Source organism: Loxodonta africana, chromosome 15, assembly GCF_030014295.1.
Source record: "Loxodonta africana isolate mLoxAfr1 chromosome 15, mLoxAfr1.hap2, whole genome shotgun sequence".
NCBI lineage: Eukaryota > Metazoa > Chordata > Mammalia > Proboscidea > Elephantidae > Loxodonta > Loxodonta africana.
Window position 1 is genome coordinate 2,138,708 of NC_087356.1, and position 25,393 is coordinate 2,164,100.

At 48.7% G+C, this 25,393-nt stretch overlaps 2 protein-coding genes across 2 annotated transcripts in view; one reads left to right on the forward strand and one right to left on the reverse strand.

The window, feature by feature from the left end:
* The first annotated feature begins 42 nt into the window (after positions 1-42).
* On the forward strand, positions 43-5,635 carry CIAO1 (cytosolic iron-sulfur assembly component 1). The gene is made up of 7 exons (XM_003422020.4): positions 43-297; positions 874-1,022; positions 1,175-1,286; positions 1,390-1,478; positions 1,713-1,914; positions 2,580-2,667; positions 3,770-5,635. The coding sequence occupies exons 1-7, from the start codon at positions 159-161 to the stop codon at positions 4,008-4,010; spliced, it is 1,020 nt and encodes a 339-aa protein (XP_003422068.1). The 5' UTR covers positions 43-158; the 3' UTR covers positions 4,011-5,635.
* Positions 5,636-8,009: 2,374 nt separating this feature from the next.
* SNRNP200 (small nuclear ribonucleoprotein U5 subunit 200) overlaps positions 8,010-25,393 on the reverse strand; it is a 32,418-nt gene continuing 15,034 nt past the window's right edge. The window contains exons 21-45 of the mRNA XM_003421999.4: positions 25,111-25,308; positions 24,590-24,742; positions 24,397-24,477; positions 24,055-24,138; positions 23,224-23,330; positions 22,820-22,938; positions 22,415-22,569; positions 22,118-22,307; positions 21,307-21,480; positions 19,647-19,807; positions 19,137-19,364; positions 18,206-18,397; positions 17,935-18,113; positions 17,510-17,661; positions 16,509-16,617; positions 15,296-15,404; positions 14,665-14,854; positions 14,405-14,569; positions 14,085-14,206; positions 13,725-13,868; positions 13,451-13,627; positions 12,988-13,148; positions 12,798-12,879; positions 8,548-8,640; positions 8,010-8,449 (exon numbers count right to left, since the gene is read on the reverse strand). Of these exons, the coding sequence (XP_003422047.1) occupies positions 8,306-8,449; positions 8,548-8,640; positions 12,798-12,879; positions 12,988-13,148; positions 13,451-13,627; positions 13,725-13,868; positions 14,085-14,206; positions 14,405-14,569; positions 14,665-14,854; positions 15,296-15,404; positions 16,509-16,617; positions 17,510-17,661; positions 17,935-18,113; positions 18,206-18,397; positions 19,137-19,364; positions 19,647-19,807; positions 21,307-21,480; positions 22,118-22,307; positions 22,415-22,569; positions 22,820-22,938; positions 23,224-23,330; positions 24,055-24,138; positions 24,397-24,477; positions 24,590-24,742; positions 25,111-25,308 (3,669 nt within the window). The 3' untranslated portion in view covers positions 8,010-8,305. The remainder of the gene's footprint in view (positions 8,450-8,547; positions 8,641-12,797; positions 12,880-12,987; positions 13,149-13,450; positions 13,628-13,724; positions 13,869-14,084; positions 14,207-14,404; positions 14,570-14,664; positions 14,855-15,295; positions 15,405-16,508; positions 16,618-17,509; positions 17,662-17,934; positions 18,114-18,205; positions 18,398-19,136; positions 19,365-19,646; positions 19,808-21,306; positions 21,481-22,117; positions 22,308-22,414; positions 22,570-22,819; positions 22,939-23,223; positions 23,331-24,054; positions 24,139-24,396; positions 24,478-24,589; positions 24,743-25,110; positions 25,309-25,393) is intronic.

The window sequence follows — 25,393 nt, forward strand, 5'->3', positions numbered from 1 at the left end:
TCCCAGGACTACCCGGGGCCCCGGGCGGAAGCGGCCGGGCGCTGCGGCCGCGGGAGGCTGGGGCGGGTGTCGTGGGGCCTTGCGCCGCGGGGTCCGCGTTTGGCGTGACTGGTTCTGCCCACTGCTACCCACCTGCTCCCCGCTCTGCTCCGGACGCCATGAAGGACTCCCTGGTGCTGCTGGGCCGTGTCCCGGCGCACCCGGACTCCCGCTGCTGGTACCTGGCCTGGAACCCGGCGGGGACCCTGCTGGCCTCGTGCGGGGGCGACCGGAGGGTCCGCATCTGGGGCACCGAGGGTGAGGCCTGGCACGGCTGCGCGACCCCTCGCCCCGGGAGCCCTGCGCGCGCGTCGTGAGGGTGCCGGGCCCGGGAGTGCGCAGCTACCGGAGAGGCAGACCCTGAGCGCGGGCACAGGCCGAGGGGAGGGAGGGAGGTGCGCGTTCCAGGCAGAGGCGGCGGCAGGTCCTCGAAGCGAAAACGCGAGGAGGAGACCGGCTGGAAGTGTCGGGGAAGCAGGCAAATAGGGACGGAGGGGTGGCAGCGCAGCACCCCGAAGAGCAATTAGGGTCCCGATCGTGAAGTTTACGTTTTATTCCGAGGGCATTTGGGAGCCACGGACAGTTTTAAATCAGAAAGATGATTTGCCAGGTTTGTTTCAGAAAGATGCCTTCAGGGGAAATAGAGTCAGTTGTTGTTCGGTGCCGTGGAGACTGTCCTGGCTCTTAGCGACCCTACGTGTAATGTGTCTCTAAAAGCAAGTTGTTTGCTACACCCGCCTGGTTCCATGCTAGCCTCCACATCAGATGGTGTGGATAGTGCTTCAGCACCTTCTTGTGCACCCAGCTCCAGGCCTGGCCTGTTCCCTGCCTCAGGTGACAGCTGGGTCTGCAAGTCTGTCCTTTCTGATGGCCACCAGCGCACCGTGCGGAAGGTAGCCTGGTCTCCCTGTGGGAATTACCTGGCGTCTGCCAGCTTCGATGCTACCACTTGCATTTGGAAAAGGAACCAGGATGGCTTTGAGGTAATGAGGCGGGATGGGATCAGAATTGTTGCCTGTTTGCCCCCCCAGGGCTGGTTCGGGTGCCTGAGCTAACCTGGGCCAATTGGGCTGTGCCCATGAGAAGGACTTAGGAGTCTTTGCTACCATTGGTTTTCTTTCTTCATTTTTTACAGTGTGTAACTACTCTTGAGGGCCATGAAAATGAGGTCAAGTCAGTGGCCTGGGCTCCATCTGGCAACCTTCTGGCCACCTGCAGCCGAGATAAAAGTGTATGGGTCTGGGAAGGTGAGCCCAGGTCCCACCAGGTGGAGTTGGGAGCCAGCTGTCAGATACCCGCCTTTGTGTCCCTGGTAGGGTTGGCTCTTGAGTGTACTTCTTTCCCCCACAGTTGACGAAGAGGATGAGTATGAGTGTGTCAGTGTCCTCAGCTCCCACACACAAGATGTCAAGCATGTGGTCTGGCACCCAAGCCAGGAGGTAGGAGTCAGGCTGGGTGTCTGATGGGAAATTATCTGGGGCCAGGGTTTGTGCCCAGCCTCCCTCTGCTCTTCGCCCCAACCTTGCTTTTCTAGGGATCGTCATCTGACCCACAAAAGTTAGTCCTTTTGTAAAAATAGATCCTTAGGGCTGTCCTGTCCTGGCCAGTAGGGACGTTGGAACTGCAGCCACTTCTGGGCTGTCCAGACCCATGCTGTATCCCCCCCCACCCAGCTGTTGGCCTCTGCCAGCTACGATGACACAGTGAAGCTCTATCGGGAGGAGGAAGATGACTGGGTATGCTGTGCCACCCTCGAGGGCCATGAATCCACCGTGTGGAGCCTGGCCTTTGACCCCAGCGGGCAGCGCCTGGCCTCCTGCAGCGATGACCGGACCGTGCGCATCTGGCAGCAGTATCTACCAGGCAATGAGCAAGGTGAGGATCCATGGGAGAGCTGAAGGAGACTTGCCTTCTGTCAAGGAGCTCAGTCTATTAGAAGCTAAGATAAAAAAAATTAGAAGCTAAGATACCACATGTGAACTGTAGTATACTGGATAGGAGTGAGATGTGCCACAAGAGGCCCCGGAGAGAGTGCTGAGTCAGGAAAGCTCTGTGGAATAGGGGCCGCTTCATTTAAACTTGTAAGGGTGTGTGGGAATTTAACCTGAGGAGAAGGGGCAAGGGAGAGAATTCTGGGTGAAAAGAGCATGAGTTAAGGCATCGGAGGCAGGACGTTGCCCAGAGATGGTGATGTTTAGATAGAGCGTAAGGTGTAAGGGGTTTGGGGAGGAATAACGTAGGCTGGGCAACCTGGTGGGCGGCCTTCAAAGCAGACTGACTAGTCAGACGTAGTGCACGGCAGAAAGTTTTTTAAAGAACAAGGATGTTTCATTTTCAGGATTCTGTGTTAGAAAGACCAGTCTTGGCTCTGTGTGTGAGGTCAATCAGTGAGAATGGGGACAGTGGGATGGAACCCATAACTGAGTCATAACTGATGGTGGAGAAGAAGGAGGGAGGGTCTCCTTCTCAGTGAGGCAGTTACTCCCTCGAGGCGCCAGGACACAGACACTCTGTAGGCTCAGGAGAAGTTTGTCCTGCAGGGGTAGCGTGCAGCAGCTCAGACCTCAGCTGGAAGTGTGTCTGCACCCTGTCGGGCTTCCACTCCAGGACCATTTACGACATTGCTTGGTGAGACTCCCACCGCCCCCACCCCCCCAGCCCCATCCACTCCAGGACCATTTACCATGTGGCTTGGCAAGACGCCCCACCCTCACCCTCAAGGATTTTGGAGAAGAGCCTGTGCTGTCCTCTGCCTATTTGGCAGTGCTTGGAATTGAAGGTAGCTGCCTTCTTTTCTCGGCTCAGGCCCAGCTCTTCACCATACCGGCTTCAAGCTGGCTGGCCTGGGACTCAGAGGAGCAAGGAGCAGACTTAAAGGCTCAGGTCTCTACCTCTGTGGAGATTCCAGGCTGTGTGGTCAGCACCAGCCCTTGGAGTTCACACAGCACTGTTCCATCCAGAATTACCTGTCAGTGGGTTCTTATCCTTTGGTAACACTGACTTCCTCCTCATGGTGTCTGGAAAAGCCACACCACTTACACGAGAGTAGGTCAGGGAGCAGTTCTGGCTCTGAGAATCCATCCCGAGGAAATAATCCTGGATGATGATGAAGACTGGTGTGCGTCCAAGCTTTGTATTAGCAAACATTTGGAAATAACCTATATGTTTGAAAAAAAAATGGACTTAAATTATGGTAAAACTCTGACCTATAATATAGCTGTTAAAAAAAAAAAGAGTTAAGAATACTTCATGGTGTAGAGAGCTGCTTACACCTAGTGAGCAAAGCACAATTCAGAACTGTCTGTGGCTTTTTAGGTTATAAAAACCCGCCACTGCCACTGCCGTCTTAGGTTATACTGGGGAAAATTATTAGAAGGAAGCACTTGAAAACTTGGAGAATGACGTTTGTGGCCGTATATTAGAGTAAGGGGGCACTTCAATAAGAGATTTCTAGCAGAGACCCGAAGATGTGGAAGAGAGTGGTCCAAGGACTGTAGAACAAATCTCTCCTAGCTAATTTGCTAGAGTTGGGGAGGGAAGGGAGCCCTGGTGGTACAGTGGTTAGAGCTCAGCTGCTAACCAAAATGTTTGCAGTCTGAATCCACTAGCCACTCCCTGGAAACCCCATGGGGCAGTTCCTCTCTGTCCTGTAGGGTCGTCAGGATCAATGCAACAGGTTTTGGGGGGGAGGAGCCACTTGCACACCTGCTGATGGCCGTGTTTCTCCCAGGTGTCAGCTGACAGGGGCCCTGGCTACAGCTTGTGGGGACGATGCCATCCGAGTGTTTGAGGAAGACCCCGGCTCTGATCCGCAGCAGCCCACCTTCTCTCTGACAGCCCACTTGCCTCAGGCCCACTCCCAGGATGTCAACTGTGTGGCCTGGAACCCCAAGGAGCTAGGGCTTCTGGCCTCCTGCAGTGATGATGGGGAGGTGGCCTTCTGGAAGTACCAGCGACCTGAAGCCCTCTGAGCCGTCTCTGCTTTGGGCAGAATCATGGCTCCCCAGAAGACACAGGAGTTTCTCAGCCCCTGAGAGGACTTGGAGGGTCACCTTTAACCTTGATTTAACAGCTCTTCCATTCAGGCTTTGGTAGAAGTGGGGAGCTATGCAGCCATTCATTCTTCCCTCCTTGGATTCGGGGTCGTCAGTAAAGAGTTACGGATGATTAACACCTTTGTTACACCCCAGGTTTTGCTTGCTCTAGGGCATAGGGAGAAAATACAGTGTTCAATTTGGTGGGCGGGGGGGCGAGTATACTGTATATACGCGGGAGAGAATATTGTCTGAAATTGTAAAGTTTATATAAATAATTCACCTGAGTCCCAAATCCTATTTTATATTTAAGGATCTTCACAATTCAAAGGAATTCCATGGTGAATCCTTTTCTGAAATAGGTTCTGCCTTCCCAATTTCTGGGCAAAGCCTTGCATATAAGACAGTCAATATTGAAAGGATTTTTTTCTAATACAGGTTTGTTTAGAGTAAGGGACACCTCCACTTTCCCTTAGAAGCTCACCTACCTTCTGAGCTGTTACACTGTGATACCAACGGGAATGCGGAAAAATAAATAGGGGAAGACAGGAACCCCAAGAGGGAAATTCTTAACAGGGATAAAATTGGTTCTTGGGTCAAGGGCAAAAATTTGAAAATACAATGGTTTGTAGTTATTTAAAGGTCCACTGTGTACATCATGTACCTGTCATGTGTAAGTTTCATGGGGTATGGGGCAATTAGAAAAAGATGTCTAACACAGCTCCCTGTTGTTAGTTGCTGTCCAGTCGGTTCTGACTCATGGCAGTTGAGTTGAAGGTTGAGAAACACTGCCGTAGGCAATCAGTTATTCAGTTTTTGTCAGATAGTCTTCTGACAGTCACTTCCAAATTGGTCTTCACTGTAGGGCTGTCTCTAAAGCTACAGTCTTAACTAATTTTTTACATTATAGAAATGATCTTTCATTTTCAAGACAGCTGAGGGCGACATCTAGAGCAGCAGTCCTGAAAAGGTAGTCTGCCGAGCCCTGGGAGCCCGAGGCTTTGAGGGGGAATCTGGCACGAATCACGGCAGTGGTTGGAAACCGTGAGACGCGTAGTCTTCACTGCTACACGCAGTAAAAATATTGCCAAACCAAACTTGCTGTTGTCAATTCCAACTCATAATACTGCCAGTCTTGCTTAAAAATGACTTTGATAGAACCAGTAAAAACTTTTTTAAAATCTCGACCCTTGAGAACACTTGCATCCTGTGACAAAATGGGAATTTAAGATTGAATTGTATTCCCCCAAAAGAGGTTGAAATCCTAACCCCCCTGGTAGCTGTGAATGTGACTTTGGAAATAGAGCCTTTGAAGATGTTACCAGTTAACATGAGGTCATACGGAGTAGGTGGGTCTGAATCCATGGTGTGGTGTCCTTATAAAAGGAAGACAGCTGTGTGACCAGAGTTTTGCTGCAGCCACAAGCCAAGGACACCTGGGCTACCTGTGCTGAGAGGGACAAGGATTGATCTAGAGACTTTGGAGAGAAAATAGCCTGGTCGGCATTTTGGTTTGGACTTCTAGCTTTCAGAACTGAGGCAATAAATTTATACTCTTGTAAGCTGCCTAGTTTGTGGTATTTTGTTATAAAGGCCTGGGACACTGATAGAGGAAGCATACATAAAACACTTCTATACACTGAGGTATAGTAGTTGTCAACGAGAAAACGCAATTGTGCGATTGCGTTGCAAGCTTAGCTGTGTTCTTCGTGACATACCATTTTACTTAAGACCTAGCAAATTCTGGTATTTGGACTTGACTATCCGGCATTTTCTTGAAAATAACTGAATAAGCCTTTCACTTCAATGGAAACAACAGTATTGCCAATGATAAAGCATTCAAGCAAAAAATAGTTTTAAAAACTTGTATCGCCACTGTGACCTTGATAGCTTCCCAGGATTTAAAGCCTTTTCTGATGGAATTGGTGGTAACATTAAAAAATGTGATTTTTTTTTTTTACATTGTACAATTAGATTCGACCTTTGGAAGATACGCTTGACTCTGAACCAGCATTTCCCAGATGATCAATGCATGTTAGGGTCATTTATGATAAGAGATCCATTCCAAGTGTAGACAGGACAGCAAATTGTGAGGTGCCGTCGAGTTGGTTTGACTCACAGCGACCCTATATACAACAGAACGTTTCATCTAGCCTTTAACAAACTACCACTTGTAGAGTCTTGGTGTAGTATCAAAGAATAGCCACGATTACCTAAAGAGGCTATTAAAAAGCTCCTGCCTGAAAGAAGGGCCACATAAACCAGACTCTAACAGCCAGAAACTGGAAGAACTAGATGGTGCCCGGCTACCACCAATGACTGCCCTGACAAGGAGGGAACACAAGAGAATCCCTGATGGAGCAGGAGAAAAGTGGGATACAGACCTCAAATTCTAGTAAAAAAGACCAGACTTAATTATCTGACAGAGACTGGAGAGACCCCAGAGGTCATGGCCCAAAATTAAAACCATTCTAGAAGTCACTTCTTCAGACAAAGATTAGACTGGACTACAAGACAGAAAATGATACTGGTGAGTGTGCTTCTTGGCTCAAGTAGACACATGAGACTATGTGGGCAGCTCCTGTCTGGAGGGGAGATGAGAAGGCAGGGGAGATAGAACTGGTTGAATGGGCACAGGAAATACTGAGTGGACAGGAGTGCACTGTCACCTTGTAGGGAGAGCAGCTAGGGTCCCATAACAATGTGTGTGTAAGTTTTTGCATGAGAAACTGACTTGAATTATAAACTTTCACTCTAAGCACAATAAAAAAATTTTTAGCATGTAAATAGAAAACTGTTTTCAGTATAATATGCACACAGGCTTCTGTAGATTTAGTACAAAAAAAGTATGTAAAATATCTCAAATAATTTTGTTTATACTAATTTTTATATTGCTTGCATGCTGAAATGACATTTTGAATATACTGGCTTGTATTATTGAAAAAAAAAAACTCCCTTTTCCAACTACGTATCTACGTTAAACTAGTTTTTCTTCATTGTACTTCAACTCAAACAATGGATTGACTACAGAAGCAGCTATCTTACTGTCTTCAGTTAGGCCAGACATTAAAGACATTTGCAAAGCGTAAAATGCCACGCTTGTTGCTATTTTAGAAAAGTCATTTTTCATTTAAAAAAAAAAAATGCTAACATATGGAATTAGTGTTTTAAGATTGATTTTTTTAACTTTCAATATATACTATTTATATCAATGGACGTAACCTAGAGAATAAAACTCTGGGGGCCCTAACCACCTGCAGTGTAAAAGGGCCTAAGACCAAGTAATTTGAAAATTACTGACCTGGGGAAAACATCCTTCAGAATAATCTTTCAATTTAATGCACGTGCATTCCTACAAGGAAACCCTGGTGGTGTAGTGGTTAAGTGCTACGGCTGCTACCCAAGAGGTCAGCAGTTTGAATCTGCCAGGCACTCCCTGGAAACTCAGTTCTACTCTGTCCTATAGGGTCGCTATGAGTCAGAATCGACTCGATGGCAGTGGGTTTGGTTTTTTATGGTTTTATATTCCTACAAAAACAACAGAAGGCAAGAATCTGAGGAAATTCGTGTATCTGGATTATGACGTTCATTTACCAAGAGTGGGTCATAGCCCCCTGTGCATTTTAATCCCCCTCCTGGTGCTGCCCTCTAGTGGCGACATGGCTCTGTCCACCGAGGTTCACATTGGTTCCTGCAGCCGTGCTGGTTATCTGGGTAACATACTGAGGTGGAGGACCAGCATCCCAGGCCTGAAGAGAAGCTGCAACACAACACTCCCTCCTCCAGGTGGGCTGAAATGGCTACGGGTGACGGCCCAATGAAGAACAGGTCTGTCCTCTAGAAGTACCAATTATAAAGGTCGCCAGCTACAAAAGCAAACACGCCATCCAACTAAGAAAGGAAACAATTTGGAATCATTGCAAAGACAGAAGAAAATGGTTTCTCCAAGTTATTTTATTAGAATGTGGGACTCAAAAAGAACTACAAAGAACGTGCCTATAAATGCTGTACACGGGTTTACGATGGATCAGCGACATGACGCCTGCAAACACTGGAACCCAAGTCTAGGCTATAAGACAGACAAAGGGGAAAGAGCAGAGGGCTGGGGCCGCCCGGCCCTGACTGGCAGGCCTCTGACACACCTGGTCTCCATGGCAAGACCCCACACGACTGCACATGTGCCTGACCCAGGGGCAGCTCTGCTCTCTGTGCACGAGCGAATGCCTTACGACTCAATCGGAGTCACTGTCGGTCTCAGCTTCTTTCACATCCACACTGAATTTGTATTCCTGGTCACAGCCCATGTAGGCGTCACTCATGAAGTACAGAGTGTAGTTGTGGGCACCAGTGGCTGGGGCCACAAAGTCCAGCTTCACCTGGAAAGGGCAGGTAGACATCAGGATGAGCATGGACACAGGAAGAGTTCCCGACCCGTCCCTGCTTTCAGAACAAACACTGGCTGGTGGACGCTCACCTTGGCCTTCTGCTGTAGGGTCAGCCTCTTGATGGAGATGAGGCTATTGGACTTGGCATCTCCAATCACCACCCACCAGCCCTCTTCGCGTTTCTGCAGGGACCAAAGCCAAGAATTTCAGCACTCAAAACTTAAGGACCACAGAGAACTAAGACAACAGTTACAAAAGTAGGAAAACAAAAGCCAGATAGAAAGCTTTCCAAAATATACTTAGATATAGTAAAGAGCTATGGCTGCTAACCAAAAGGTAGGCAGTTCAAATCCAATAGCTGCTCCTTGGAAACCTTGTGGGGCAGTTCTACTCTGTCCTATAGGGTCTCAAGGAGCTGGAATCAACTTGATGGCAAGGGGTTTGGTTCTTTTGGTTTTATAGTAACTAAGACTTTGAAACCGTCAAAAGGTGTCTCAAACGGACTCAATTTTTAAGTAGATGGACTCATTTGTGGGTTCTGGCTCATTTCCACATCCCAAAGTACTTACTTTCTTCCACTTGGTGCTTGCCACTGAAGGTAAGATTCCACCATATAGAGACCTAGTCTTTTGAGCCTGGAAGCTTTGAGTTCCTCAGAGACCCTTTCTTAAGAAGAAGGCACATATGCCTGATGAGAAAAGCATCTTAACATGGAGATGAGCTGCCAGCAGAAAGGATCCAAAACAGGACCTGTGGAAGACGTTAAGTATGCCTTGCTTCTATCAAGAAGCCCTATCTCACAGCAGCCCCCAAGAGGATAAAGTACTTAGGAATACATCAAACCAGAGACATACAAGGCCTGTACAAAGAAAACTACAAGACACTACTGCAAGAAACCAAGAGACCTACATAAGTGGAAAAACACACCTTGCTCATGGATAGAAGACTCAACATTGTAGAAGTATCTGTTTTACCAAAAGCCATCTATATATGGATACAATGCACTTCCAATCCAAATTCAAACAACATTTTTTAATGAGATGGAGAAACAAATCACCAACTTCATATGGAAGGGAAAGAGGCCCCGGATAAGTAAAGCATTACTGAAAAGGAAGAACAAAGTGGGAGGCCTCACTCTACCTGACTTTAGAACCTATTATACTGCCACAGTAGTCGAAACAGCCTGGTACTGGTACAGCAATAGATACACAGACCAATGGAACAGAATTGAGAATCCAGACATAAATCCAGCCACACATGAGCAGCTGATATTTAACAAAGGCCCAAAGTCAGGTAAATGGGGAAAAGACATCTTTTTAACAAACGGTGCTGGCATAACTGGATATCCACCTGCAAAAAAATGAAACAAGACTCATACCTCAGCCCATGCACAAGAACGAACTCAAAATGGATCAAAGACCTAAATATAAAATCTAAAACGATAAAGATCATCAAAGAAAAAATAGGGACAACGTTAGGAGCCCTAATACACGGCATAACAGTATATAAAACATTACTAACAATGCAGAAGAAAAACTAGATAACTGGGAGCTCCTAAAAATCAAACACCTATACTCATCCAAACACTTCACCAAAAGAGTAAAAAGACTACCTTCAGACTGGGAAAAAGTTTTTAGCTATGACATTTCCAATCAGCGCCTGATCTCTAAAATCTACATGATACTGCAAAAACTCAACTACAAAAAGACAACCCAATTAAAAAATGGACAAAGGACATGAACGGACACTTCACTATAGAAGACATTCAAGTAGGTAACAGATACATGAAGAAATGCTCACCATCATTAGGCATTAGAGAAATGCAGATCAAAACTACAACAGGATTCCATCTCACTCCAACAAGGCTGGCATTAATCCAAAAAACACAAAATAATAAATGTTGGAGAGGCTGTGGAGAGATTGGAACACTTCTACACTGCTGGTGGGAATGCCAAATGGTACAACCACTTTGAAAATTGATTTGGCGCTTCCTTAAAAAGCTAGAAATACAACTACCATACGATCCAGCAATCCCACTCCTTGGAATATACCCTAGAGAAATAAGAGCCTTTACACAAACAGATATATGCACACCCATGTTCACTGCAGCACTGTTTACAATAGCAAAAAGATAGAAGCAACCAAGGTGCCCATCGACGGATGAATGGATAAATACATTATGGTATATTCACACAATGGAATATTACACATCGATAAAGAACAGTGAAGAATCTGTGAAACATTTCATAACATGGAGGAACCTGGAAGGCATTACGCTGAGTGAAATTAGTCAGTTGCAAAAGGACAAATATTATATAAGACCACTATTGTAAGAACTCGAGAAATAGTTTAAACAGAGAAGAAAATATCCTTTGATGATTACAAGGAGGGGAGGGAGGGAGAAGGGGGTTTTTACTAATTAGATAGTAGATGAGAACTATTTTAGGTGAAGGGAAAGACAACACACAATACAGGGGAGGTCAGCACAACTGGACTAAACCAAAAGCAAAGAAGTTCCCTGAATAAACTGAATGCTTTGAAGGCCAACATAGCAGGGGCGGGGGTCTGGGGACCATGGTTTCAGGGGACATCTAAGTCAATTGGCATAATACAACCTATTAAGAAAACATTCTGCATCCCACTTTGGAGAGTGGCGTCTGGGGTCTTAAACACTAGCAAGCGGCCATCTAAGATGCATCAATTGGTCTCAACCCACCTGGAGCAAAGGAGAATGAAGAACGCCAAAGACACAATGTAATTATGAGCCCAAGAGACAGAAAGGGCCACATAAACCAGAGACTACATCAGCCTGAAACCAGAAGAACTAGATAGTGCCCAGCTACAACCGATGATTTCCCTGACAGGGAACACAACAGAGAACCCCTCAGGGAGCAGGGGAGCAGTGGGATGCAAACCCCAAATTCTTGCAAAAAAACCAGGCTTAATGGTCTGACTGAGACTAGAAGGACCCCAGAGGTCATGGTCCCCAGACCTTCTGTTAGCCCAAGACAGGAACCATTCCCAAAGCCAACTCTTCAGACAGGGATTGGACTGGACTATGGGATAGAAAATGATACTGGTGAAGGATGAGCTTCTTGGATCAAGTAGACACATGAGACTATGCTGGCATCTCCTGCCTGAAGGGGAGAAGAAAGGGTAGAGGGCGTCAGAAGCTGGCCAAATGGACACAAAAAGAGTGTGTGGAGGGAAGGACTGTGCTGTCTCATTAGGGGGAAAGCCATTAGGAGTATACAGCAAGGTGTTTATAAATTTTTGTATGAGAGTCCGACTTGATCTGTAAACTTTCACTTAAAGCACAATAAAAATTAAAAAAGCCCTATCTGCTGGCTACCATGACTGAATGCTGTGATCAAAGACCCTGTAGGAGAATCCTGATGAAAAGGAGGAAAATGTAGAACAGAATTTCAAATTCTCCTGGAATCTGGACTTTTCTGGCTACAGAGGCCAGATGAACCCCCAAAACTATTGGCCTGAGATAATCTTTAAACCTTAAACCAAAAATATCTCCTAAAGTCTTCTTAAAACCAAACAATAGTTTATCTTTAAAAAAAAAAAAAAAAAAAGAGCAATTTGAAAGATTATATAGGGACTCTGGGGGCAGTGAGTTTATGCTAATGGAGGAGAAACAACTCAGAAAATGAGAGTAAGAACACCTGCACAACTCAAAGAATGTCGTCAATGTCACTGAAAGGTACATGTGGAAACTTAGTCTACGTTTTTGCTATGTATACGCTCAAGAACAAGATACACATACACACACGTATACGCGTATATACATACATATACGCACATTTAATTATTTAAAAAAAGAAGAAAGAAACCCTATCTGTTGGTCACTCCACTGTCACAAAACCAAACTACGACAGTTTAAAGCACTCTTTCCCCAGCCTACTGAACAACTAGGTTACAAAATTAAGCATTACAGCTGGTCTGGTTTCTCCTCTCAACTTCAAACGTCACACATAAAGAGGTCTGGTGGTAAAGAACCAGCAACTAGAAGCAGAGCCAGTGGCCCTAAGAAAGGAGACAGAAGAAAACACCAACCAGGAAAGCCCAGCATCCCGGGGCGATTTAGGGTCAGAGACAAATGCACCTTCAGAGTCATAGGGATGGACAGTAATGCTCAACTGACTCTGACAACGTCCAGCCATCTAAATGGTTTTAAACTAAACTCAAGTTGAGCAGGAAAAAAAATACGACCCCAGAATTAATTCTTAGCCTTGTAACTTCACTAGTAAAGTTCTCTCCCCTAGTGACAATGTAGCCTGGTATCCTGGACTCCAGCAAACCTCTGGTGAAGCCAGCCACCAGGACGTACCTGTGGAAACAGAGGTGCGATAACAGGGCCTGTGACCTCCTCCTCTCGCTCCAGCTGCACCAGCACCACCACTGGCCCACCGCTGCAGGGAGAAGGACGCAGCACATCAGATACAGGGCAGGGGGTCAGAGAGCACATGTCCCGCTGTGCCCGGCAGGGACCCTGGGCGGAGCACCTGGCCCTGACTCACCTGCGGATGCTGTCCTTCTCCACCACCTCATAAGACAATTCGATATTAGGGTAGCGGTTACAGAAGCGGGCCACGTCAGCCATCTGGCTGTCAGACAACTGAAGCAACGCGTTGCGCTCTTCATCCTCCATCTCCATAATGTCGAAAACACTCTCCACGCCCTGCAGTGCAAAGTCAGAGGTCAGAGAGAGAGAGAACACAGCCTAATGGCAAACAGAAACTAGCCAAACATCTGCTGTTTTTACTTCTACCATGGAATCATCTAAACAAGACACAGCTTCAGAAAGAATATGGCCCACGGCTAGCAGGCTCTTTCAGCATCTCAACATCCAACACCTTTGGAGGAACCAGAGCCAAGTGTTTCTCTACTGTGACCCACCTCCCCCGACCCAGCCTAAGTCCAGGACCCCGGGCCTCAGCTCTCTGGCCTATTCGCCCGGCACCCAGGTCCAGACCTGCTGACCTTGTCTGTGCAGCGTTTGATGTGCTCTGAGGTGAAGTGTGGCAGCTGCTTCAGGTAAGAGTCCTTGGACCACATGGCCTGGGTTACCATCTGTGCCAGCTCCATAGCTGCCAGGGCAGGGCTGAGCCACCCATTGCTGGAGAGGACATCCACGCAAGCCTGGATGAGCCGGATTGCCTGGACAGGAACAGGAGTACAAGAGCAGGCTGGCTTGGAGGAGCTACTTCCTAGGCCACCACTGACCCTGCAACCCACACCTGTGCCCACACTGTACCTTACTGAGAATTTCCTCTGTGTCTGACTGCAACTCAGCACTCAGCTGCATGCGGGACAGGTGAGCCTGCAGAAGCAGGTTGGTCTTGACGTGCGGGTCGTTGAACTTCGGGTTGTTCAGCTTGTGGGGGACCTTCTGAGCCAACTGGAGAATGGACAAAAAATCGCTGGTGAGGAACAGGTGACCCTGCCTGAGACCGGCTCTCAGGCCAAAAGCACCACCTGGCCCAGGGACCTGACCCTTCGATACCCAGGTGTGTGTGTGCGGGCGTGCATGCGCATGCCGGGGTTTCTCCTGCAGTGACAGGAACACCACACGCTCTCGGAACATAAACCAAGTTTCAAGCCCAAGGACGCTCACCTGGCGCAGGAGGTTGTCTTCATGGTGCCGGATGGGAATGTTCTCGTATTCTGCTGCATTAGAGATGATCTCAATGAGCCCTCGCACCTTGGTCTTGGCGTTCAGGGACATGCTGAAGAGCTCTAAGAGAGGAAGAGGAGGAAAAGGGAGCCGGAGCAGATGGTTAGCTGCCTGGGCTACCCTGCTCTACCATCCCTCTGACAAGCACACAGAGCACGACTAGCCCTGTCACCTCTCGTCTCTGTGAGCTCCAGACCCCTGCAGACCCCTCCCTTAGCATGGGCTCCCAGGTACACACTCAAGCCCCCACGGCCCCTCACCAATAGTAGTATAGTTGATGTAATAGTAGGCAGCGATCATGCCCAGGTTCAGAGGCGCAACGTCCATCTCGTCCTCGATGCTGATGCACTTGGACTGCTCCAGGTCGCTCAGGGTCTGCTCCACCAGCTCTGACAAGTGGTCAGACAAGTGACGATGGGAGATGCCTGTGGGGGTGAGAGATGAGCGGGGACTCTGAGAGAGGTGCCCAGCAGCGGCCATGAGAATCACGAAGGGCTTGTGTGCCCCACGGTGCCCTCACCCTGCAGGTTGTAGTAATTGGGGTTCTGAGTCATGCGGCGGTACAAGAAGGTCCAGGTGAGGTAGTCCACAGCGTCCTGCTTGTTCTCAATGGTCTTGGTGACAATCTCAGCATTGAAGTGGTCATGCATACAGTGGTCCAGGTGAGACTCCACTGGCAATGGCTCATACAGGAACTTTTTGAAGAAATCCTGCAGGCAGGGAGGCAGAGGTAACGAAGAGTGGACGACAATAAATGGTCACAATGAATGGCCACAAAGAAGAGCCACGAGCAACCAACAGAGGATGGCCCCGGTGTGACACACACGGCTAGTCACAAAATAGAGGAAGCCACACAGTTAAGGAAGCAGCATCACTGGCTGTAACGTGCAGTGGGACCGGCTACACCAAGCCATGCAGGGAGAGCTGTGCGTGTGGACCAAAGGAACCAGCAGAGGAGGAGACCTAAACACATGGACTCCGCAGCAACAGGCTGAAAAACTCTGTGTGGCTAAAGTGCTTATTACGAAAGCAATGCAGAAAACAAAAGCTGTAGAAATTAACAGAAAGCCTGTTAAAAAGACACCCATCAAGAGAAACAGTACAGAATTTAAAACTCAGTACCTAAGAAAATACACGCACCCAGGACTCACCTTTTTGGAGCCCTGACACATGATGACGCAGCGTCCCTCATCATCCTGCAGAGGGCGGTTGGCGTGCCCCACCATCTGAAGCACGTCGTAGATAGGGTAATCCACGTACCTGGTGACAAGGGAGAAGGAACAGGTGTGTCACCAGAGACCACACTCAGGAGGTCTGACTCCCTCAGAATGCAAAGAAAGATGGAAACGCCAAGCGTGGGGAGACGTCAAGCTGCAGCCCAACTGTCTTTACGAACTTTTGTGCTTAGGAACTAGTTCCACTCACTCACCCACACATGGCCTTAGTTTTCAAGTGTAAGGGTAGTGAACTGATTGCTCAGGGCCCTTGAGCCAAAGCTATAAACCCATTTAGTGCCAAATACAAAATAACTCCTATAAACCCATTTAGAGCCAAACACAAAATAACCCTCTATATTAAAGGATCAAATATGCAAATTAATTTTTTCAAACTTAACAGCTGTGTATTTCATGAGTTATCAAGTCATCCAAACTTAGAAGTACGTAAAGACGTTAAAACTGCCCCATAAAATAAAACCCATTTCAGAATAATCCGAGTTTGGGCAGAAAATTTATTGTGAGTTAATTATTCAAGCTTTTTCTGAGAAAACCCCAACCTTCCACTTCTTGTCACCAGATGCACATGTGACCTTGACCAAGTCACTTTTCCTTATCTACAAACAGGCTGACTACAGAATCTCAAAAATCCCTTCTGGCTCTAACTTTGTTTCTCCCACCTGCTGAACAATGGAAGGACAATGACTAAAAGCAAACGTGACCTCAGGTTCTGAGACTAAAAACTCTCACAGACACCTAGCAGTGACAGTCTCGGCTCTATACTCCCAACTGTTTTTTCTCCAGGAAAAATACAAGTTAGCTTCCACTTTATCCTTCAACGTCAGACTAGCTGTTAACAGCATATCGACTGTTTGTAAAGGAGCGTACCTCTTGCTGTAATTGCGGCAAGAAAATTACAACTCTATCGCTGGAACCTATTGTCAGCCACCTCAGTACAATTTCTAGCAGCACGAACTGGACATAAAAAGAATGCCTTCAGACAATGCCCCTGAAGACTTCATGTCTGAACCTTCCACATAATATGAGGACAGAATACTTTCTCCAGAATATTTTAACACCCACATTTGCAAACCAAACATTTATTTTAGGACAGAAGTTTCCCTTAATGCTGAACCACAACTATACTCACGCATGGATCTTGCCATTGTAGTACTGGGTGTCCATGATGATCACCAGATGGGCAGCTACATTCATGCCCCAGCAGAGACTCCGAGAAGCTACTACCACCTGGATAGCCCCTGGGCAGCATAGCGGAAAGGAGAGTGAGTTCAGAGTTCCCTGGGTGAAGCAGGATTTACTGCCTCCTGCACAGGCAATGGCTTATCTTGCGCTGTTTCTGAACTCAAAGCAAAGCTCCCTGGGAACGAAGTCTACTGTGACGAAGAGGGCTAAGGCAGTCCTACGAGAGAGAGACCGGTGCCCTCGCTGCCTTGCTCTGGAGACTATCCCAGAGGAAATGAGGTAATCCTGGAACAGAATCCAAAGCCCAGAGAAACTGGGGCTTAGACTGCTGCCTGAAGAGCTCGCCCTGTGAACTTGAAGGTGCTGATGCCAATTCAGTCATGCGCTGGCTCAACACATGGCAGCAAAATCGAGCTCTCTATAAAGTAGGTACGCCCCAAACCCACCAGATTCTATGGCCAGAGAGTGACAGTATGTGATTCTGGCAGAAACATCTCCACTGATGCTCCACCAAGCGGTGTCAAAATAACACTTAGCATGAAATGCCACCAGTCAATGAGAGACGATGGTGCTCAGACCTCCCCAGGGGACTCAGAGCTCTGCAGTTTATTGCATCTCTAAGATCTAGCGACCTCGGAGGTCCGGTATCCACAGAAAACCGGGACTAGCTGCCCAAGGGCCTGGACTCTGGAAAACTAGGTTCCAAGAGAGTGCCACCTTTTTGCCTGTTTTCTCACCTAGCAAAGAGTGACGTTACCTGTCCTGCCTATGTCACAAGGCTCTGGGAAGGACCAAATGGGATAACAAAGAATAACCATGTAAGTATTGTGAAAATGGTTACTATGCTGCAGAAAAAAAATATCACCCACGCTCTAAAGTTTAATACCCAGCATTGGTGAAGCCCTCAGCTACCACCTCAGTCAGTCATGAGCCCGCGTGTGTGTTCACCTGAGCTGAAGAGCTGCTCTACCAGGCGCCGCTCCATGGGGCTGAGCCCCTCATGCAGATAGCCCACCCCGTTCAGCAGTGTCTCCTTGAGTGTGCTGTCGCTGAGCTTCTCCAGGTATGGGATCAGGTCCTTCTCAGTGCAGTGCAGGAACCTGGGTAGCACAAGCACTGACTCACTCAGGCTGTTCAATTTCTGGCAAACAACCCTTCAAATTATAGTCCCTCAGCCATTGCGGTACCCAGACGGGCGCTAACCCCACCCTCACGTAAACAGAACAAGTCTCCTTCTGGAACAAGGTTAGAACCCAAATCTCAAAAAGAGGACCCTGGGGTGGGCCAATTTCACTAACCCCCGGACCCGTATCCACCCCACAAGTCGGGCCAGTGAGAGGCAGTGGATGCACCCAGCCAGGCCCAACCCCCACCTCTGCCGCTGGATGTCCGCAGCGCAAGTGGTAAGGATGTCAATGGCAGTGAGGCGGGTCTGCTTGCGAGATGGAACAAAAACAATGACAGGCTTTTTGGGCGAGTGCTTGGTGATTGCGTGGTATACGGGCTTGGCCATGGACAGCAGGCGAGTCTGCGTATGGCTGATGTTAAAGCCCTGGACACGGGAAGAAGAGAAGAGGTTAAGGTGACAAGACCCGGGGGGGCTGGCTGTTTGAGGTGTGCGAGAACAGTAAGGGTGGGTCCTACCTGGATGTGCAGCTCCAGGGGCACAGGGCGCACATTAGGATGGAAGTTGAAAGTGGAGGTGGCGCTGCAGCCCAGCCAGTGGGCCACGTCCTTAGCATTTGAGAGCGAGGAGCTCAGTGCCACGATGCGAATGGGCCGCTCGATCTGGGAGGAGATGTAGCGCATACGGGAGCAGATGACTTCTAAGACAGGCTGTGAGGAGGAGGAAGGGCTCAGTGCAGGCTCTGCCCTGGGACCCTTGGTGCAGGCTCAGGCTCCCTGCTCTGCCCTGTGCCAATCAGTGCAGGCTTGGGCTCCCCGCTCTGCCCTGGGCCCCTCGGTGCAGGCTCGGACTCCCTGCTCTGCCCTGGGCCCCTCGGTGCAGGCTCGGACTCCCTGCTCTGCCCTGGGCCCCTCAGTGCAGACACAGACCCCCTCAGTGCAGGCCCCCTCCTCTGCCCTGGTTCCCTCAGTGCCGCTCAGTCTCCCTCCTCTGCCCTGGCCCCCTCAGTGCAGGCAGAGGTCCCCTCCCCTGCCCAGGCCCCCTCACTGCAGGCTCAGGCTCCCTCCTCTGCCCTGGTCCCCTCAGTATAGGCTCAGGCTTCCTCCTCTGCCCTGGGTTCCTCAGTGCAGGCACGGGCTCCCTCATCTACCCTGTAACCCCTCAGTGAACGGCCCAACACCCAGAAATGATCTCATAGCTCTTCCTTCCAAACTGCAGCTCCCCTATCTTTGGTGCCACCCACTCCAGAACAGCCAATCCTCACTAAATAATGCTATTTCCTAAAAGCACTAAAGAAAAATCTCACAGCGTCCCTTTGGAGAAACGCAAGGGGCAGAATTCTCCTGGGAAAGCCCCCTGTGTCAGCCTCAGACCCAAACGTAAGGCCCAACGCTAAGGTCACTTGGCCAGTCCCAGCCCCTCATCTGCACAGCAAAGTCAAGTCCATACCCCATTCTCGCCTCCAATAAGGTGAACTTCATCCACCACGAAGAGGTTAATGTTCTGGACGTTCTTGCGCTGCTTCCACCGCCGGGAGAGGATGTCCCACTTCTCGGGGGTGCTGAGAACGATGTTGCCTTTGCCCAGGAGCTTCAAGTCTGTGCTGGTCTCCCCCGTCAGCAGCACCACCTTCTTGTTGAGCCTGTCCTGGAACTTCTCATACCAGTCCATGTACACCTGGCAGGGGAGGAACGGCAGACAAAACAGCACCACAGGCCATTTGTCAGGAGGAAAACTGAGAAGTCAGAGAGATCCACTGGTCTGTAAAGTACACGTTGCTTTATGATCCCACAACCATCTTTAAGCACGGGAAATCTCTCCTCCAGGATGCAAACTGAAGAAACGACCATGGGAAAGTAAACAGCTTTGCCCCGGTTGAGCCTGCAAGTTTCGGGACTGAGAAAACCCTGATCTGGAATCACTCATGGAACGCCCACGTGTTAACACCACGTCACACACCTGCTCTGCCAGCGCCTCCATGGGGGTGATGTAGACACAGCGCCCCTCCGAGTTCTGCAGCAGCATCCTCAGGATGGCAAACTCCGCACAGATTGTCTTTCCACTGCCCGTGGGGGCCCCCACAAACACGTTGTCATCACTGTTGTACACTGTGTTAAACACTGAGAGCAAGAGGAGCAGTGGGTATCAAAGGGGGGGGTGGGGCAAGCCACTCATCAGGACAAAGACGTGGGTATCAAAGGTGGGGGAGGGCTGCAGCAAGCCACTCATCAGGACAGAGGCTCCAAGAGAGAAAAGAGTACTTGGGGACCAGTGAGTGGTGTGAGAGACTCGCACTACACCCTCACTGGCCACTTCTCTCTCCCTTCTCGTTTTCTACCCTCCCACACAAAATGGAAAGGAAAAGAGACCATGATCAAGAGTTCAGGCCCCATGGAGACTTGCGGGGTGACAAAAGAAGGAAACCAGGTGTCCTTTGCTACTCTGCCAGGGCTCCCAGAGACTATGACACACAACAAAAGGTCACTGGCCTTTCTCTGTTTCTTCAACATTCTCCTGTTTTCCAAGAAAATAGTCTAAAATGGAAGAGTCTAAGCCCTGGCATCAGAATGGGTTACAATCCAAGTTCTACCACCCTTTAGCCGGGTCACCTGGGGGCACCTCTCTATGCCTCAGCTTCCTCATCTATAAAACCAAACCAAAGCCACTGCCGTCAAGTCGATTCCAACTCATGGGGACTCAGTAGGACAGAGTAGAACTCCCCCATAGGGTTTCTAAGGCTGCAATCTCTAAAAAAAACAAAAAAAGAACTGATGCCCTCGAATCGCGGTGTTGGCAAAGAATGCTAAACGTACCATGGACTGCCAAAAGAACAAAATCTGTCTTGGAAGTGAGGATGGTGAGGCTTTGTCTCATGTACTTTGGACATGTTATCAGGAGGGATCAGTCCCTGGAGAAGGACATCATGATTGGTAAGTAAGAGGGTCAGCAAAAGAGAGGAAGACCCTCAATGAGGTAGATGGACACAGTGGCTGAAACAATGGCCTCAAGCATAACAATGATTGTAAGGATGGCGCAGGACAGGGCAGTGTTTCGTTCTGCTGCACACAGGACTGCTATGAGTTAGAGCCAACTCGACGGTACCTAACAACGGCCTTTAAAGAAGCAAACTGCTACATCTTTCTCCCACAGGGTGGCTGGTGGGTTTGAACTGCCTTTTGGTTAGCAGCCAAGTGCTTAACCACCGTGCCATTGTGGCTCCTTACCTATAAAACAGGACAAAATAACAGTATTTGTAGCAGTAAATCAAGGAGCGCCTACAGTGAGTGCTCTGAGAACGAGATGGGGGAGGAGGCCTCAGCATTTGAGCAGCAGGGGAGTCATCCAGCCGCCTGAGCCTGAGGAATGACAACGCAGTGACAACATTTTGCTCTAGGGACCTCCCTCAGTGAGACATCCAAAGCACAAATAAATTTATCAGTAATGAGGACTTCGAGAAAGGAAATCATCCTGCTGTGCTCACACAGCTGGCTGTGATGAGCTCTCAGGCCTGCCAAGCACCTGAGCAGCCTACTTCCTTACTGCCACAGAACATACCTGTCTCTGGGTTACCTTAAAAAGCCTCACAGGCAACGGACCGCCCAGGAATGGGAACACCTACCTTGGGTCTGGATGGGGTTGAAGAAGGGAAATTTATCCTGATAAAGGCTCTCAAAGGCGCTGTTTCTCAGAGCAGACACAGGCAAGGGCTGCAAGTCCAAAAGCTCAGTTGGAGGTGGGTACTTCTCTGGCAGGATCAGGTGCCGGAAGGAGACAGGCAGCTGGGTCTCACAAGCTGCCAGGAGAGACATGAAGGGGTAAGCATTACACTCTTCACCTAACAGAGCTCCAAAGCCCCTTCAGGAACACTGGTAACCCCAAGAGGCACAGGTACCACTCTCCCCGCCAACAAAGTTATGCCCAGTACAAAGTGCAAGACATTCTAATTCTCACAGACTCTAGACTTCCTGGAGCCATGGAGCATGGATGAACCCCTGAAACTATTGCCCTGAGATAATCTTTAAGCCTTAAACCAAAAATATTCCCTGAAGTCTTCTTAAAACCAAACAAAACTTCAGCTTAACCACTAAAAAACACCTGCCTTCGGTATTATACTTTTAAGAACTACCTACCTGGAATCAAAGGATAAGATCAACTAGAAAGATTAGACAGGAACCTTAGGGAGCAGTGAGTTTATGCTAACAGGGGAGAAACAACTCACAAAAGGAAGACAAGAATGGTTACACAACTTGAAGAACGTAATCAACGTCACTAAACAGTACACGTAGAAACTGCTGAATTGGTTTATGTTTTGCTGTGTATGCTCTCCACAAAAAATACATGAATTTATATTAAAAAAAAAAAAAAGCACAAGACATTCTCACAATTGCCTTGGATGACCTGTTTCTGGGACCCCGAGAGGAGACACTCACAGAGCCAGCGGTCAGACACTACTCGGATGAAGTACTGCGGAGGCAGTGGTTCAAAGACAGGCACGAAGAAGGTGATGAGGTGCTCGTCCTGGGCATACTTGGCCTTGAGTAGAAAGTATTCATGGTGCAGAATCACCTCACTGTCCACATCCTCCACCAGAATCCAGAAGGCCTCTGATGAACCGTGGACCTGCCAACACAAGCACAAGGAGACGGACGTGAGACAGCGAGGCAGCGGCCCCTTCACTCCACCTCTCCTCAGGACCACGCTGAAACCTCTGCCAAACAAAGCCTTACTTTCTCATCCCACTGGAAGTCTGGCGTGATGGTCAGCTCCACTTTCAGGGTGGAGCGCGTGATCGGCTGCAAGTGCACCGACAACTCCAGCTTGGGAAAGAGGTGGACGTATTTGTGGATGGTCTTCCCCATCTTTGGCATGCGGATAAGCTCACCTGTGAGGAACTGAGGGTGAGCACAGGGCTGCAGACCAGTCAGCCTGATAAACCTGCTAACTGGCCACTGCGGAAAGTAGCCAATCCCATTACACTCTCGGTAAAACCCTGAAGACTTCAAAGACCCCAAACCAAGGCATAGCCTGGTACTTCAGTAGAACGTCAGGGTAGGAGGCACAGCAGCCAGGGAAGCAGGAAGGCTTAAAGACCCCGGGGTTCTCAGGACAAAAGGCTGACAGCTCCCACACACCAATCTCATTGTGGTTCAGGTCATACAGGCGCTCAAAGGGGAAGTTCTTTTTCTCAATCTTTTTCACAACTTCCTCAGGTAGTTTCCGGAACTGGCGCAGAGGGCACATGGACTGCCACCTAGCCAGGAAGGAAACGAAGGCATCAGTCCCGTTGGTAGGGCTCATAACAAAACACCCTTCAAGTGATGAGCTGTGACTACAAAAGATACGTCCTTCCTGACAGACACGCCAAACGGTGCTGCAGCAAGCCTTCAGAGGCAACACTCTCTGTCCCTGCCAGCCCAACCCAGATGGCCTTCCCTCCCTCCATCAACTCCCGCTCAGGTTCACAGCACATCCTGTGCATCAGGGCCAGAGAGCCAGGGCTTTCCCAGCACACATCAGCCCAGGGATCCCAGCTCACATGCGCTTGTCGATCATTTTGCAAAGGTTCAGGGTCTTGTCTGTAAGCTGTGCCCAACCTCGGTTCAGGACAATTTCAAAGATTGCACGCATCAATCGACCAGCCGACTGGGAAAACACAAAGCGTCCCGTTAAGTCTCAATTGTCACCAAAAACACAACAAAAAAAAATTTTTTTTTTTTTTTAAGTCTCAATTATCCCGAAGCCCAATGCAGCTACTACTCTATATACGGTATACACGCATATAGTTTAATTACCTCAAGCTCTGACGCCATCACCCTTACCACCTCAGAAGCAAAACTCCTGCTATGATTACTTTTTTTCTTCTTCATAACTGACGATTGCTAACTGAGGACAGTTAGAAAAGTACAGCTCAAGGTTACCATACGCCTTAACCTAACGTTCACTGCCTGACTTTAAAGCTTTTGGTTCATCAGCATTTAGGATTCTCCCAAGAGTCAGGGCACTAGTGACTCAGCTTTAGAGGCAAAGTCAAAGAGCAGCTTCACCATTTCTGGATTTATTTATGAACCCTGTAATCACAGCAGGAAGTCACTTCTCTGCAGGGACACACGCGCTGCCTTACGGATCTCCCTGTCGGAGGGGCTATGAAGCCTTGCCGGCATTCTCTCTTAAGGCTGTATCCTTTCCCATACACTCAAAACTAAGGCAGCAGAGTGGCTCTCCCACGCGTTCAGCAACCAACTAGCGCAAACTAAGCATTCCTTCTATCTCACTAGCGCCAGGCCTACTTCCGTCAAGATGCATGTAGAACACTAGGAGTTGGGGTTGTTTGGGCCCCTCCCGCAGCCTGGCACAACTCGGACCTCACCTGTGTAACGTACACCATGTCAGCCATCAGCGCAAAGCCCTCCAGTTTCAGCTGTGAGATGAAAGCCTGGAGGAGGACGTTGATCTGGAAAAAAGCCAGGTCAGCTCAGAATGAAGACAATCACTTAACAATACAAGAAAGTGCTCTGGGTGCCAACGCCAGGCAAGATCTTCTATAGTTTTTGATTTACAAATACTAAATAATTGTTACCCTCTGTAAAAAGACGCACAATAAGGATGCAAAAACTGGGAGAACTGAGGTCACCAAGCACAAACCCCAGTTGAAGGTCTGTCTTTTAGGGGATCATGGAAACTATCTGGTCCTCATCCCAAGAGGACTCACCTTTGCACTGGGTTCCTCGATGCTCTCCTTTACAGGGATGGGCACCCTCTCCAGCAACTTCTGCAGCTCCAGCTTTTCCTCCTGCCATGAGGAAGAAACAAGTCAAGGAAAAGCCAGGTGGCCAAGGGGAAACACCGTCCAGCTGCTCTGCAGGAATACCAGCTCCCCATCCTTGCACACCTCAGAGGCTCACCTCTCTCACAGTGATGTTCTTGAATTCGGAGGACAAGGAGAAGACCCGGAAAAGCTCAATCTCACTCAGAGTGGGCTTCAGCAGCTGGTTGTAGGTCTGCACTGTATCGTTGGTGATGTAGTAGTGGCTGGCTATCCGACCCAGTTCTGTCACCTACAGAGAAGGAAGACTCAGTCCAAAGCTAACCATCAACAAGCTCCAACCTCTATCTGTGGACAAAAGGTACCCATGGGATAAGCTCACAGCAATAAAAGTGAGTGGCCCATGTGGAAGAGGAAAGATGCCACAATAAACTGACCTACAGTGAACGTTAAGTCCATGTGGGAGGAAGCACTGTCGGGTGTTACTGTACCGTTTTGGAACTTCCTATATCCAAAGGGCTCAATCCAATCATGATCCATCTTTCTACTCTCTCAAGCAGTAGGGAATCAGACAGGAAGTGCTCAAATCTAACTGAGAAGTTTTCTCCTGGACCTACAACTTCTGCCAAGATCTTTGCCTCAAAATTCCCAACCCCTCACCTGGAAGTTGCCTGTTTTCTTGTCATACTTGACTAGATTGTTCTTATCCAGCATTAGGGCAGCTGTGTGAACCAGATCCAGGCGGCGCTGGTCCAGCAGGGGGTCCCCCTTGAGGTCATCGTGAGAGATGCCATAGAGCGTTGGGGAGCGGAGCATTCGGATATACAGGTAGGCGTAGCCTAGCCAGTTCACTGCATCCTACAAGAGACCACATGAGGAACTCCTGATGCTCAGATAAGAAGCTCCTGTGGATCCTTTAAAAGTCAATTCCCAACTACAAAGA

Coding starts and splice junctions, on each gene's coding strand:
- CIAO1 (XM_003422020.4), top strand. CDS start 159: ATGAAGGACTCCCTGGTGCTGCTGGGCCGTGTCCCGGCGCACCCGGAC. Junction 1,023..1,174: donor GGAACCAGGATGGCTTTGAG/GTAATGAGGCGG, acceptor CATTTTTTACAG/TGTGTAACTACTCTTGAGGG. Junction 1,287..1,389: donor AAGTGTATGGGTCTGGGAAG/GTGAGCCCAGGT, acceptor TTTCCCCCACAG/TTGACGAAGAGGATGAGTAT.